The 12,955-nt window shown below is 36.9% G+C and overlaps 1 protein-coding gene across 2 annotated transcripts in view; it reads left to right on the top strand.

The window, feature by feature from the left end:
* The window catches only part of RMDN2 (regulator of microtubule dynamics 2), a 46,600-nt gene that overhangs the window by 11,484 nt on the left and 22,161 nt on the right, over positions 1 to 12,955 (top strand). For both annotated transcript variants that reach the window (XM_015622508.1, XM_015622509.2), the window contains exons 5-6: positions 577 to 637; positions 11,781 to 11,856. In XM_015622508.1, the coding sequence (XP_015477994.1) occupies positions 577 to 637; positions 11,781 to 11,856 (137 nt within the window). The remainder of the gene's footprint in view (positions 1 to 576; positions 638 to 11,780; positions 11,857 to 12,955) is intronic.

Genomic DNA, 12,955 nt, shown 5'->3' with positions numbered 1-12,955 from the left:
TTAACTTACAATACAGAAATGTCAGTGCAGCTTAATTGGTTGCAGCTGAGAATCTGCAAACAGCAAGCATCTCATCTGAACTTCTTACTGGGAGCGTGGGTTTGATCAAATCACCTACTGTCATCTTTATTCAGTTAAAAGTGGAACTTAAGGGAAGGCTTTATGCTGGAAAGGAACTTCAACTAGTTTATTCCTGGATTCAAGGTAGGAAACAGCTCTGCTGGTTCTTCTGATAGGTGCTTGTCTGACCTGCTTTTAAGGCTCTTTAGTCTTCCAGACAGCTTTGGTATTCCAGTCCAATCCTTCCCTGGTTTAACTGCATCTGAACTGGATTTTAAGGGAAAATACTGAAATTGCATATATAGTTTATATATACTTATATGTAAGTGTATGACTATGTAAATGAAATAAAGCCAGGGTGTTACATTGTTCATCTAAATGTTTCTAAGAACAGGAAGGCATTTGTTTGCTACAATAAATCAGATGCTTTGTTCTTGGGAGTAACCTAAAATGTGAAAGAGTACAATAAACCCTTTCATATATTGTACTTTCATATATATGTACATATATTTACAGGAAAGATTAAAGCTGAAAAGGCTGTTCAACTGGATGCTGGGAGTGCTGAGAGTCACCAGTGGTAAGTTTGAAAAAGTTTTTACAAACTTGTGTGCATTTATTAAGTTCAAGAAAAAAAAACCCCTCTCTGATGTCATAAGTTTCATAAATTAGTCATTAATATATTTTTCACAATTTTATGAAACTCAATTATTACCAGTTGCTTCTAAAAATTACATTGAAATATTCTGTGAAGCATTTACTATGGCATGTGAAACTACTCAATAACCATATTTCAATAAGTACCAAGAAACGTAGATAAGAATATTTGCTTAAGCTACTATTTTATTGCTCAGAGAAGCCATAGTTTTCCATTTACGTTGCCTTTCAACAATTCACAAAATCATGTCATTTGACCTTGAATTTTGTGCTTTCCTTTCCTTGTAATAGTCGAAATTGTAATAATAATAGACATAGAGGACTACAGAAACTTGAATTAACTTCTCAATTTTTGTTTTATCATACAGTTTTTCTCCAAGCGTGGCACTTAGTTTAGTTTTGTAGACCTTGCCAGAACTAACAAACTCTGCAAATGTAAATATTTTTTTATCAAATCAACATTATCAGGTAGAAGATAATTCTGCTGAGTTCTAGCTGATAGTTCCTCACTGTAGTATTTCATTGGTAGATTTTACTGAATTCCTGATTTCTTTTCTAATAGCATTAGCTTCTCCTTTCCATTTTGGTTTCTACATTCTTCATTAATTTTGTCTTTGCACTTGTGGGATGGGATTTCACTAAACTTCTGCATATCTAAAACAAATACTTCTACCCCAGGCTCCTGTCACAATCTAAAGAGAAACAGTCACTTCTGGAGTGCAGTTCACTGGAGTGAGTTTTGCCCTTTTAGTCTTGCATGAGAGTGAGATAAATTTCTCCTGGGGCTCAGCTGACCACATCTCCATTGCCAACAGAGGGAGCATATTTCAGCTATCTCAGGTTTAGATACTTGATTAGACACAGACATTGTAATTTAATTAGGTAATTCTCTGTCTTGCTTTCTCTCTTTCTGAAAGCAATTTACAGCCATTTCTGCTCTTTGCCTTGACCACAGTCATGGCCACTTCCTCAGGGTAATGCTGGTGTACCCATCTCAGCTAGAACTCTGTGTATAAACAACCACACAATCACATTCAAGTATGAATCCTCCCCTTCCCTTCCTCCTCAGGCCACAAGACTGACAAAATATCCTATTATAAATACAACTTCACTGGCAGAAACAATGCTGATAAACTCTTACATATTGTTCAGGGAGATGTAGGTGGTTTGCTGGACTTCACATGTGAAATCCTGTCCTGGCAGATGCATCTAGCAGGGGAAGAATTATGAGTGTAAGGGGATGTGTTCCAGAGGTTAGCTCAGAAAGCCCAACTGAGAGGTTTAAGAGTAAAATCTTACATTTTTTAAGCTACTGCTTCTTGTAACAGCCAATGGATTTCTGGATTATGGTTTGCAGTTTTCATCCTTCATGTATCTGGGTTGCAAGTGAACACGAGGTTCTATCAGTTACTGTTCAACTGATGTCTTTCTAGAGGTATAGATGGACATTATAGATTAAAATAGCTCGCTATATGTATTTTTTTCCTGAATATATTATCTGCTTGTCTTTATTTTCGGACATCCTTCTGACTTGCTGCATGACATTTTAAGTGTGATATAAGTGCAATGGTTGTCCCAATCTAACTGAGGCTCTAAATACTGGCCATAATGGACTTCCAGGCTCCAGAGGGACATTGGTATATTTTTGTTTAGCATAGCAATAGTTGTTCAGTCTGTGGTCCCAGTAGATATTTTTCTGCTGTGCTGCTACTTAACCAGTTTGATTTATTTCGTATATTTTTTAACTTGTTTTGTTCTATTTTTATTCATTGTAAAGTATTCTACACACATTTAATTGATTTTGTATTTATTTCTGACCATTTTTCAGGTTTGAGGCCATTTAGGCTTGTAAATGCATCCCCTTAGGGATTAACATTTTGTTTCATAAGTGGTTTTTGTTGTATGGGTTTTTTTTAAATCATTGACTTAATTAATGAAATTACTGGTAGATAATGGACCCAGCACTAAACTTTGGCTGACACATAAAGTGATGCTCAGGTTCACAGGAACGTGGTTCTGAAACCATCTCTACAGGTGATTTAATCTAAACAATATTTCTTGAGGCACATCAGGCAGAACAAAGTCAAAGGCCACATAAACAAGGTGTATCTCATTTGTTGCATTCCTTTTATAGTCCAGGCTTTTTATCTTGGCAGAGTTATTTTTTATACTGCTTGTTCACAAAAATCTTGTGTTAACTGCTTTGTATGCTTATTCTTCAGGTTAGGCTGGTTTGCCTGTAACATTTCTTCTTCTCCTTCTCCCTGATAGCAGCTATGTTTGCCTTTTTGCCTGCTGTTGGGGCTTTCTGCATTACCCATGAGACTTCTGTAGTCAGCTGTGTGTCAGATCTATATTGTCTGAGTCTGGCCTAATGCAAATTTTTCCAGTTTATCTAAACATTATTTCACATGTTAATTCCCATCATCAGGAAGTAAGATTTCAGGGTATCTTCTGTATAAAAACTGTGCTCTCAAAGTTGTACACAAACAGAATTCTACCTGAGGTGATAAGTAGATAAGACTGTGTATAAACACATAACAGTGCAATACAGTTAAGTCATGAATAAATAATATGTGAAAGCAATATGAAATCCATAATTAAGAAGAATATTCATAAGAGAAAAAACAACTGAAAAGAAAAAAAATAGGACAAATATTTATACAAAAAGGTGCTAGGATCACTAGTGGGTGGTCAAAGATCAGAGCTGAAGGGCAGTACCCAGTTCCAGATGGAATACCTGGATGTTCTGTATCTGTCAAATGTGCCTGCATGTGAGCAAGGGCCTGATCCTGCACTTAGGGGATGGAGACTGAAAGGCAGCATGTGCCATTTCATGTGCCAGGATATTTGCATGGCATGACAGATATCACACAAGATCTTTGGAGTCTCTACACTTCCAGGCCATCATCCAGAAGTGGTGAGAAACCCTAGGGCATCTCCAGTGGCAGGAGGCACCTGTGTCCAGGCAGGGATCCTGTGAATTGAACAGGGTCTCTGCTGGCTGTAATAGGAGATTAGATACACAAATGAGAAGCTCAGCATGAGTGCAAGCTCAGTGTGAAAGCAATACTGTCTCAGACCAAAATCCTTCCTTTTAATCTCACTGCCAACATAAAATTTTCTAAAGCTGTACAAGGTACATAATCTTAGCCTACGTAAGATGAGCCCATCTGTTTGTTGCATGTAAGATTATGCCAGTTTGTATGAGCTATTGATAACCAAGCTGGTGTTCTGACCTTGACTGAAGGAAGTTTTTTGTTCATTTCATAATAATTTCTGAGGGGTTTTGATATTTCCAATCAGCACAACTGAGGTTTTCACTCATGTTTGATATAGCTCCTATCTTGTTGTCCACTCATACATTGTTTATAGCGTTCTCTTAAACTCTTTAATATATTATGGCTCACAAAATAAGTGGGGATTAAATGACAGCCTATTCTTTTCCTGGTCCTGTAACTTGCTCTCTACTTACACTTAACCCTCATGGAGCAGGAGAGATATAAGTGAGGAAGAAGTTGAATTCAGCCTCATTGGTTTCATCTTTTGCTGTTATTTCCTCATTGCTAATTGTTCTGCACTTTCATTTCTGTGTTTTTGCCTTCTGGTGTGTTTATAGAACCTCTTCTTAGTGTCTTACCAATACCCCTGGCTTAAATGTGTACTCCTGTTTTCATTTTTGGAGTCAATTTCTTTCAGGTTTTAATTGAGAATTCCTCACTGGAGCTGAATTGATCTTTAAAACTATTCCCTGAAGGGTCATTTGCCATTGTGCTGTTGAATATTGTCTCTTACTAAATCTTCTATAGAACTTTTTCTAACATGGCATTTCTTAACGATTTCATTTTTTCCATTAAAAATGTACACTGTGCCTGTCATGCAGTGGTTAGGTCTATGGACCTGTTTGGAAGTTTCTTTTAGAAGCTTATCCCTGTTGTGTGAAAGCTCTATTTACCAAATAAACAAGTTATTGAGACACCTTGAACCCCATAATTGTCCTAGTGTAGACAGAATCATACAAGCAAAAACATCCCTTTTCCAGAGCAGGTATTCTTCTGTTTTGTGGAACTGCTAAAAGGTGTCTGCGAGGCAGAACACATTTTTTGTGTCCACCAATGGGGAATGGTTCCATGAGCAAACTTGCTAATATAAGCTTAGAGTTCAGCTGTCTTGCATTACTTTTGATATTTAGTTACAAACAAAAAGATGCCATATATCTTCTTAGTGTATCACCTATATTTTTCTGTAAAATTGTATGATGAAATAGATCAACACTTGAACTGTTCAACTTACTGATCAGAATACTAACAAGCAACCAGTATTCAGCCTCAAATTAAATTTGAGGAAACATATGTAGAACAAAGAAAGCAAAATATCTTGAAGAAGTCAGTTGGTTTTGGTAATGAATTGCAGCTGGAAATAATTTTCATATCTGAATCCAGATTTTTGAAAACATGTGATCATGCTTAATCTCATAGTTGCCAATGAGATCAAAAAACTTCAGGCTTTTTGAATGTTGACCTCTAAATTACTGGAGTAAATGACAACTCTGGAAAGGAAAAACATAGCTTTATTATTTGTATGGACACCCTGAAGAAAGACAGAGTAAATATTCTAAGTGATTTGTGCCTTTGTTCAGTCAGTGTCAATTTTTCAAGATGCAAAAGTTATCATCAGCCATTGCAGGTCCTCTTGTGTTTTCTAAGCCTCAAACAAATTGATTTTGTGAGTCTGATTCCCAGAGGACAGCTGTGAATCCTTGCAGTTCATCTTGGATCATGGATCATATGTAACACTCAGATTTTAATTGGAAGTGCTATGTGAACAATTTGGTGCTGCAGCTGCTTTACATAGTTGTGCTGCTTTTCAACTTTACAATTACAGAAAACAAAATGTAGGTGCATAAGAACAGTGCTTTTATTTAAAACTAAACAATCACTTTTAAATTCTTCTGCAAAACCAGTGAATTTTTGTATTTGTGGGAGATTTGTTGCTGTTTTTTATTTAAGAATTTGGGGACAAGGTCTGGAAGGTTTCTCTGCTTTTGCGCAGATCCCCACATTTCCTTTTTTGTTGACAAGAACTTGTTACAGGCTTTGCAAAGAACAAAAAGATTACTGTTGTGGCAAATTTTCAGGACATTTACTTAAAATGGTCATTCTTTGCATTGGGCTTTTGTTTGTTTACCACAAACAAACTTGGTGCTTCTCTTGAGTTTGTGTTATTCTCTAGAACTCACCTCTTGGTGGGAGTCGTATCGCACATCTCATTTAGGTGCAAGTGAAGTTAGTAAGTGAGAACCCAGTAGCTTTAAGACTTCCTGAAAACACCTTCCCCCAAGAGTTTTCTCTGTCATGTCATGTGGATGAGAGTTAATTAGAAGCACAGATACTGTGAATTCCAGAGCTTAGGGAGAGTCTCTCATGGGCAGGCAACACTACAGAACAGTAGTACAGCTTGGTTCCATGGAGGACAAAAAAAATCATTGTCATTTGGGTATTTTGGCGATTTTACACAAACTTCCTACAAAAAACTGAACATTCCACCTCAGTAATAGAATTCTAACAGATAATTTGTGAGGTTTGTGAAGTGTAATAGCATAAAAATAATTTTCCAGTGAAACAAAACTCTTCAAATTTTTGGAATATGTTGTAGGATATGGTCATACTACCAAGACCTTTTAAAATTAAATCCTCACCTGTTTCTATCTAAATGCATGTTATCTGCTGTACTTAATTATCCCTTATTTAAACTTAGATGAGGCAGGTAACTTGCAAGTGACAAGCATCTGTTTCTGTCATGCAGTTGTAATTTTCAGGAACTGATCATTTGTGCAGAAATACAAGGTTTCCAGCTAGTAGTTATTTGCCCTGTATTTGATTCATGGAAAGACCAAAGAAATTTTACAGCAATCTTTGTTCTTAATTATGTGTAATATTAGTAATCTTTGAATTATGTAATGATTTTTTTAAAATTAATTTAAAATTTCAAATTCAGAAGCCATTTCTCAAAAGCTGTAAGTTGTCCTGAAGTAAGTGGATCAGTGAAACACTGCAGCATACTCATGCAAGTGCAGGGAAGGAAGGTTTGACTTGTGAAAAGATCTGTTTACTACAAGCTTTTTTGTGAGAATGGTCGCAGAATAAATAATTCTGACAACTTAATTATCCCTATTACATTTCTGTCAAGGAGAATTGTTGTGTTACTGTCTCTGAAAGCTATTGTTTCACTCTGTTTCTACATTTGTGAAGACTATCCTGCTAATTTCTTCAAGATTCTATTTCCATCTGCAACAACTGTGTTATAGAAATAAAAGTTAAATTTCTGGAAACGAATTTAAAACAGTTGTGGGTTTCACAGCCTAAGGAATGCAGAACATGGCATCCACATGTCCTACTGGTGAACTTCTGTGAATACACATTAACAGCAGCATTTTCCCTTGGTTTGGTATACCAAGGGAATATATGTGTTGGTATGTATTGGTATATGTGTTACAATAAATTAAGCCAGAATTCTTAATGTACTTACCTTTGAGGTTTTTTAAACCAAAGTAGAGGTTTGTTTCTCATGTTTTTACAAGTGTTACCTACACAAGTGTGTGCTACATTTGATGTTTCCCTGGAGCTCAGCTTCAGTGCTCTGGTGAATTTTTAATACGAAAAATGTATTTCTGCCAATTTCTACACTGTAGACTCAGTTATATTCCAAAAAAAAGGAAAAGAAAATGAAATCCCCATTAACAAAAAAACTCTGCAAACAAAAAAAACACCTGAACACTTTACTTTGCACCTTGGCACATCTTACTTGGTGTGTTGGCAATCCTAGACATTCTCAGCCACTGTTTCCATATCCCCATGAGGGTGGTTATATCAAACCAATACTTTACCTTTCCATGGAAACTTCGTGTCAGATGCATTTTTGTAGATTGAGTATCTTGGTAGTGAGGTGATACAACATGAAGTATGCAAAACTGGGATCTCAGGAAGGGCAGTGCAACGGGGATAATAATCAGTAATTTAAGTTGCAAAATCTCCCTACATAGAAATTGGTATCTCATTGAAATCATGTCAAAAGAAATCCTATGGGTCTCACTGCATTGCAGAGACTATCAGAATATCTAAGTGGGTGAAACTGGTGAGTGGGGGAGTTGGGGGCTAAAAAATAAGATGGCATGCACAGAACGAAGCCATGCAGAGATGGGGAGATGCAAGAACACATTTAGAACTGAAATGGAAGTGACCTTTCTTTTCACTGGGCCTCTTGTGTGCTGCCCACACATTTGCCTTTGCTCACACTACTTTACATGTTAAATATTTCTCAGATGAGGAGGAGTGAAAAACAGTTATAAAACACATTAATTAAATTTTGGTAGGGGTAAATATCACAAACTCTCCTCCCATTTGCTAAGTCTTGTCAGATACAATTAAGAAAAATTTATATTTTTATTTCCTGTTGATACTGGGATGCTAAAATGGAGATCTAGATTTCTAAATGTAAGCCCTGTACCCACACATTTTCAAAGTATACATGACATAAAAGGTTATTTTTGGTTTGGGATATAAAGAAGTGTATATAGAAGAGGAAGGAGCAAGTCTGGGAAGGTGCATGTTATTTCTGATTTTGACCATGTGAAATTTATCAGGGCAAACACAGATAATGCTGTATTCAAATGCCCTAGTGTGGCTTTATCTTAATTTGAGACTTCATAATCTTTTCTGTGAATCTGTCTCATGTAGAATAAGATGTGATGGCAGTCTTAAGTGTTGGAATCATTTTTGATACCAAAATTCAAATCGGCTTGATAAAATTACTGGATCAACCTGCTTCTCATTTTTTGGCAATAGGTAAGGTATTCCCCTCACAGTTTTGCCTGGCCTGAATACACATAGAAAATCTGCAGCACCAGAAGGGAAAATGTTAACTCACTTTGATCAGGACCTTCTGTGTGAGGGCTACATAGGTACTTGGCATCCATCTGTCAGCTAGAGTTTCTTGCAAGTCTGAGTTTCAGGACATCATTTGTAACAGAGGAACATGGCGCTGACCTATTATATCGAGTTTGTTTGATTGTGTTTATGTTTAATAAAGGTTTGTTAATTGTGGTGATTAGTCATATGTTTCTACACTGTGTTCAGTAATTTTTCTTCCTTCTGGAAATAACATTTTTTTGCACCAACTGAAGTACTGTGCCTGTCTTAATGAGGTAATTATTGTTGTGTTTATCTAGATGAATGTGTTTGGGGCTGGTTTTTTTCATTACCCAGGAGTAACATCTGCTCAGCAAATAAGACATTAATGGCAGCTCTTTGCTGATATGATTTCCTCTTTATTTTTCTCTGTGAAAGCTTTGTAAGCAGTACTCTGATATTCAAAGGGTGTGAGAGAGGTAATGGCTGTGCAGAGAACCAGTATCGCTTGCACTTCTAACAGACACGTGCTTTTTACCCATTTCATTAGATATTCGCATGTTGTTGTATGAGCATCTTTTTAGTATTCCCCCTGTCACCACGAGATGGGGCAGGTGACCAGGGAGCGCCGGGGCCTCGGAAAGAACGACACGAACCAAATGGAAGCGTTTCTAGTTATTCCCTGCCTTGATTTCTTTGGTCATTTTCTTCACCATGAGAGTGGTGAGGCAGTGGAACAGATTGCCCAGAGAATGGGCATCCCTGGATGTGTTCAAGGCCAGGCTGGATGGGGCTCTGGAGCAACCTGGTCTAGTGGAAGGTGTCCCTGCCCATGGCAGCAGGGTTGAAACTCTGCCTTTACGGTCCCTTCCAACATGGACCATTTGATGATTAACATTACCTTTTGCACCACTGAAAATAAAAGTTTGCCATGTGTTTTAAACTCTTTGAAAATTATTAAAAATGTCTAAAAATTCTTTTCAGGGATGGAAGGACACATTTTTTGTTTTGTTTGGGGGATTTTTTAGAAATGAAACAAATGTCTAAAATGCCATAGAATTTCAAAAAATAAATAATTAATTTTTATCAATTGGCTGTCTACTCCATTTCAAAAATATAAAATTTAAAACAAAACAAATTTTAGAAAACCAAAACCAACCAACCAACAACAAAAAAAACCCAAACAAAAACACTCCCCCCAAAAAAATAATAAAGATATAAAAGGCTTCTTTTTTTTTTTCCCTTGGAAAAATAATGTGTATTTAAAATTAGTAGGTTAGCTTACTTTTAATTCGGTGAAAATTTCATTGGGATTTCCCTCCCAAGAGATTTTAGCTGTAAGTAGAAGTTTTTCTTTGAACTAGTTTAAACTAAGGCCCTCTTTCTTGTCACGCACAGACAGGGAAATACTGCAAGATGCTGGATTAGCTTGTTCGCTTTTCATTGTTTTCTTTTGTAGCAGCAATCCGTTTAGCTATGGTATGCTGAGTTTATCTGATTAGCACTTAATGAGTGAAGGGAATAGGGGCAATGTTGCCTGAGTTACTTAACCCTAATAAAGTTTTCACTACCTCCCCCCTCTTTCTAAATACCTGAACTTTCCTGACCCCACCCCTTGCCTTTTCCATCAACTGCGGCACATTCCCATAGGAAATGCATTCTGGCTGCAGCCCTGTCAGCAGTAGTGCTGCCATTAGCTGGATTTTGTCCAGTGCACATTGGTCACAACAAACACCCAGCTCAACAGTGTTTGACAGTCTGTCTGGAGCTCTCACAGACTCAACTGCTGTTCTGCTGATGCTGTGCCTTACCCGGGAACACTTACTGACCAAAAATTATAACAACCTGTAGCATGAGCATTTCTAACTTAAAACTATTAGGTATAACTGTAAACAATAAAATAATTTCTTGGATTGTGCTTGCAATGACATTGTAATGAGGATTCACTGGAGCTTGAATAATTACATTATATAAAGAAATTTGAGAAAGCTGATGTTTAATAGTGATTAAAAACTGTGTGTGCCATACAGATTGTGGTTGTGTTACCATAATTAACTCAATAAGCTTCTTGCATAACTCATGTTTTCCTCTGAACTTCAACTTGATTTTCTTTTTTTAAGATTATTTTTTATTTTCATTTGGTGTTGCATTGTAAAATATTTGATAAAAAAGTAACATTCTGAAAAACAATAGAAAAATAATCTACATGAGGTTTTGCTGCTTAACAATTGTGGTTCTGTTAGTTTTATACAGAGGTGCAAAGTTGTCTTAGTACCCATTAAAATAGGTCCGAGGAAACTACAATTGATATCTGTGCAAGAGATTCCTTATGCATAGAGGTTCTATAACTGTTGAAGAAATAAGGAGAAAGCAATAGAAATTTAGGTGAAGTGTCAATCAGATACCAGTGTTGCTTAGGAGATCTGAATCTTTATAGGTTTACATCTGAAAATATTTTCACTTATAGCTGCTTAACAATAGAAATATTTTATAGAAATTATCTCACATTCCTCTTACCATTCAGTGTCCCCAGTTAATAATAGTAATAATAATAATAGAAGTAATAATGACCCTAGCAAAAGACATCTAGTAATAGCAGTAGTGATCCTGTTAGAGAAGAATGTGTGTATGTTTTTAAATTTAAGGATACTAGAAGAAGGTCAGAAGTCAAGGAATGCACTGGGGTCCTTGGGAAGGGTAGAAGGCAACTGTGAATGTTTCTGAGGTGTGCACAGCTTCCTACTGGGCACACCCCAAGCATTTGCCTTCATGGGTGAGGTTCTGCAGCTGGTGGTGCTCACGTTCCCTGTGAGGTGCAGAGCACAATGTGTCGAGGTAAGCTGCTGTCAATGGTGAGCCAGTCTGGAAGTGTCACACTCTGAACTAAATGGCTGAAATTTTGGAGGAGAAGTTTCTTCACTTAACTGACAACCCAAACAGAGTCATTTAAACTTCTCCTTGTTTCCATTGTTTTGTTTTGGTTTGTGTTTTTGTCTGTTCCTGAATATGTATAGCTCATGCCAAACTTCCATACAGCCAGGTAGGAAAAAAAGCAGGTGTAAATGTGTGCATTAGGTATTGAAATATTTTGTAATTTGATTCAAAGGCTTATTTAAATCACAAAAAGTATGTGTGTATGTTTTTCTTTTCCCCTCTCAGGTTTGCAATTATGTGTGGCTATATGTCTCAGTTTGAAAGTGTACAAAACAAAATCAGGAATGGTTATCTCTTTAAGGTATGTTTTTGTAGGATTTGGGGTTGGTTTTTTTAAGCTATTCCTTTAAGTTACTTCCTTATATAGTGTCAAAGACAGGTTTTTCCAACACAGTAATTCAGCCTCACAGGTATATTTTGGTGCTGAAGTTAAATCGAAAAGGTTATTATTATATATGCAAATAAATTATATGCTTGCAAAATACAAGAATTGAGGTAGGATTCTGGGAACAGCATTAAGATTTCTGATTTCCTTTGTAGGCAAAGGAGGGAGGAAAGGCAATAATGATTCAGTTTAGAAAATCAAAACATATGAAATAGTTAATGATGAACTAACACAGTTTTGCAGTCATCCTTCATGTCGCCCTTAAGTAATGTTTGTTTTAACACTGTCCTTGCCAAGGTAATTGTGTTTTTTAGAGTTAGCTGTTTGTGTTACATGTGCTGCTCTCCCCCTCCTTGTCCTCAGCATTGCTTAGACACTTCCCATCCATCCCTTGACCTCCAAGCAGGCGTCCTCCCTTTCTGGGTGACAGTGAAAGGCAACAGACATGTTCCAGTTCCTGGGGAATGCCTGGGATGGGCTCCTCCACATCGTGTCCATGTTAGGACTTGGAGTGTGGCGGAGCTTTCCTCTGAGAGAGCATTAATTACATCTGAGCCGTGTGAGTGAGCTAAGCCCCGAGCACTGGGACAAGCTGGGAATGAAGGGAAAATGACAAATAACACAAGTGCTGCAGCTGTTTGAGGATGGAGTTTTAAGAGTCCGTGGTGTGAGCAGTAGCCGTTTCAGGGAGGCTTTCCTCCTCACAAGTAAAACCTGAAATCTCTTGATCTTAGAAAATAGTAGTACAAAAACATAGCTCCTATCTGAATAGTTTGTGGATATGATAATATAGTAGTCTTTTGTATATGTGTAAGTCAAATACTTTTGTGACTGGCTTAATTAGAAAGACAGATGTGTGGCGATAAAAAAGAAATATTCAAATGAAATTTATTTTGAGAGACAAATGATAGGGCTGAAGTACTTATTTTTTCTTCCAACTCAAGTTGAGCAATGAGAGCTTTCTTTGGCAAATTGAAGAGAGAAATAAAGGTATTCATGACCTGAAATTAAAATG

This window comes from Parus major, chromosome 3, assembly GCF_001522545.3.
Source record: "Parus major isolate Abel chromosome 3, Parus_major1.1, whole genome shotgun sequence".
In the NCBI taxonomy this organism is placed as follows: domain Eukaryota; kingdom Metazoa; phylum Chordata; class Aves; order Passeriformes; family Paridae; genus Parus; species Parus major.
Note: the sequence above shows the minus strand (reverse complement) of the source record. Positions and strands in the feature narration are given on the sequence as shown.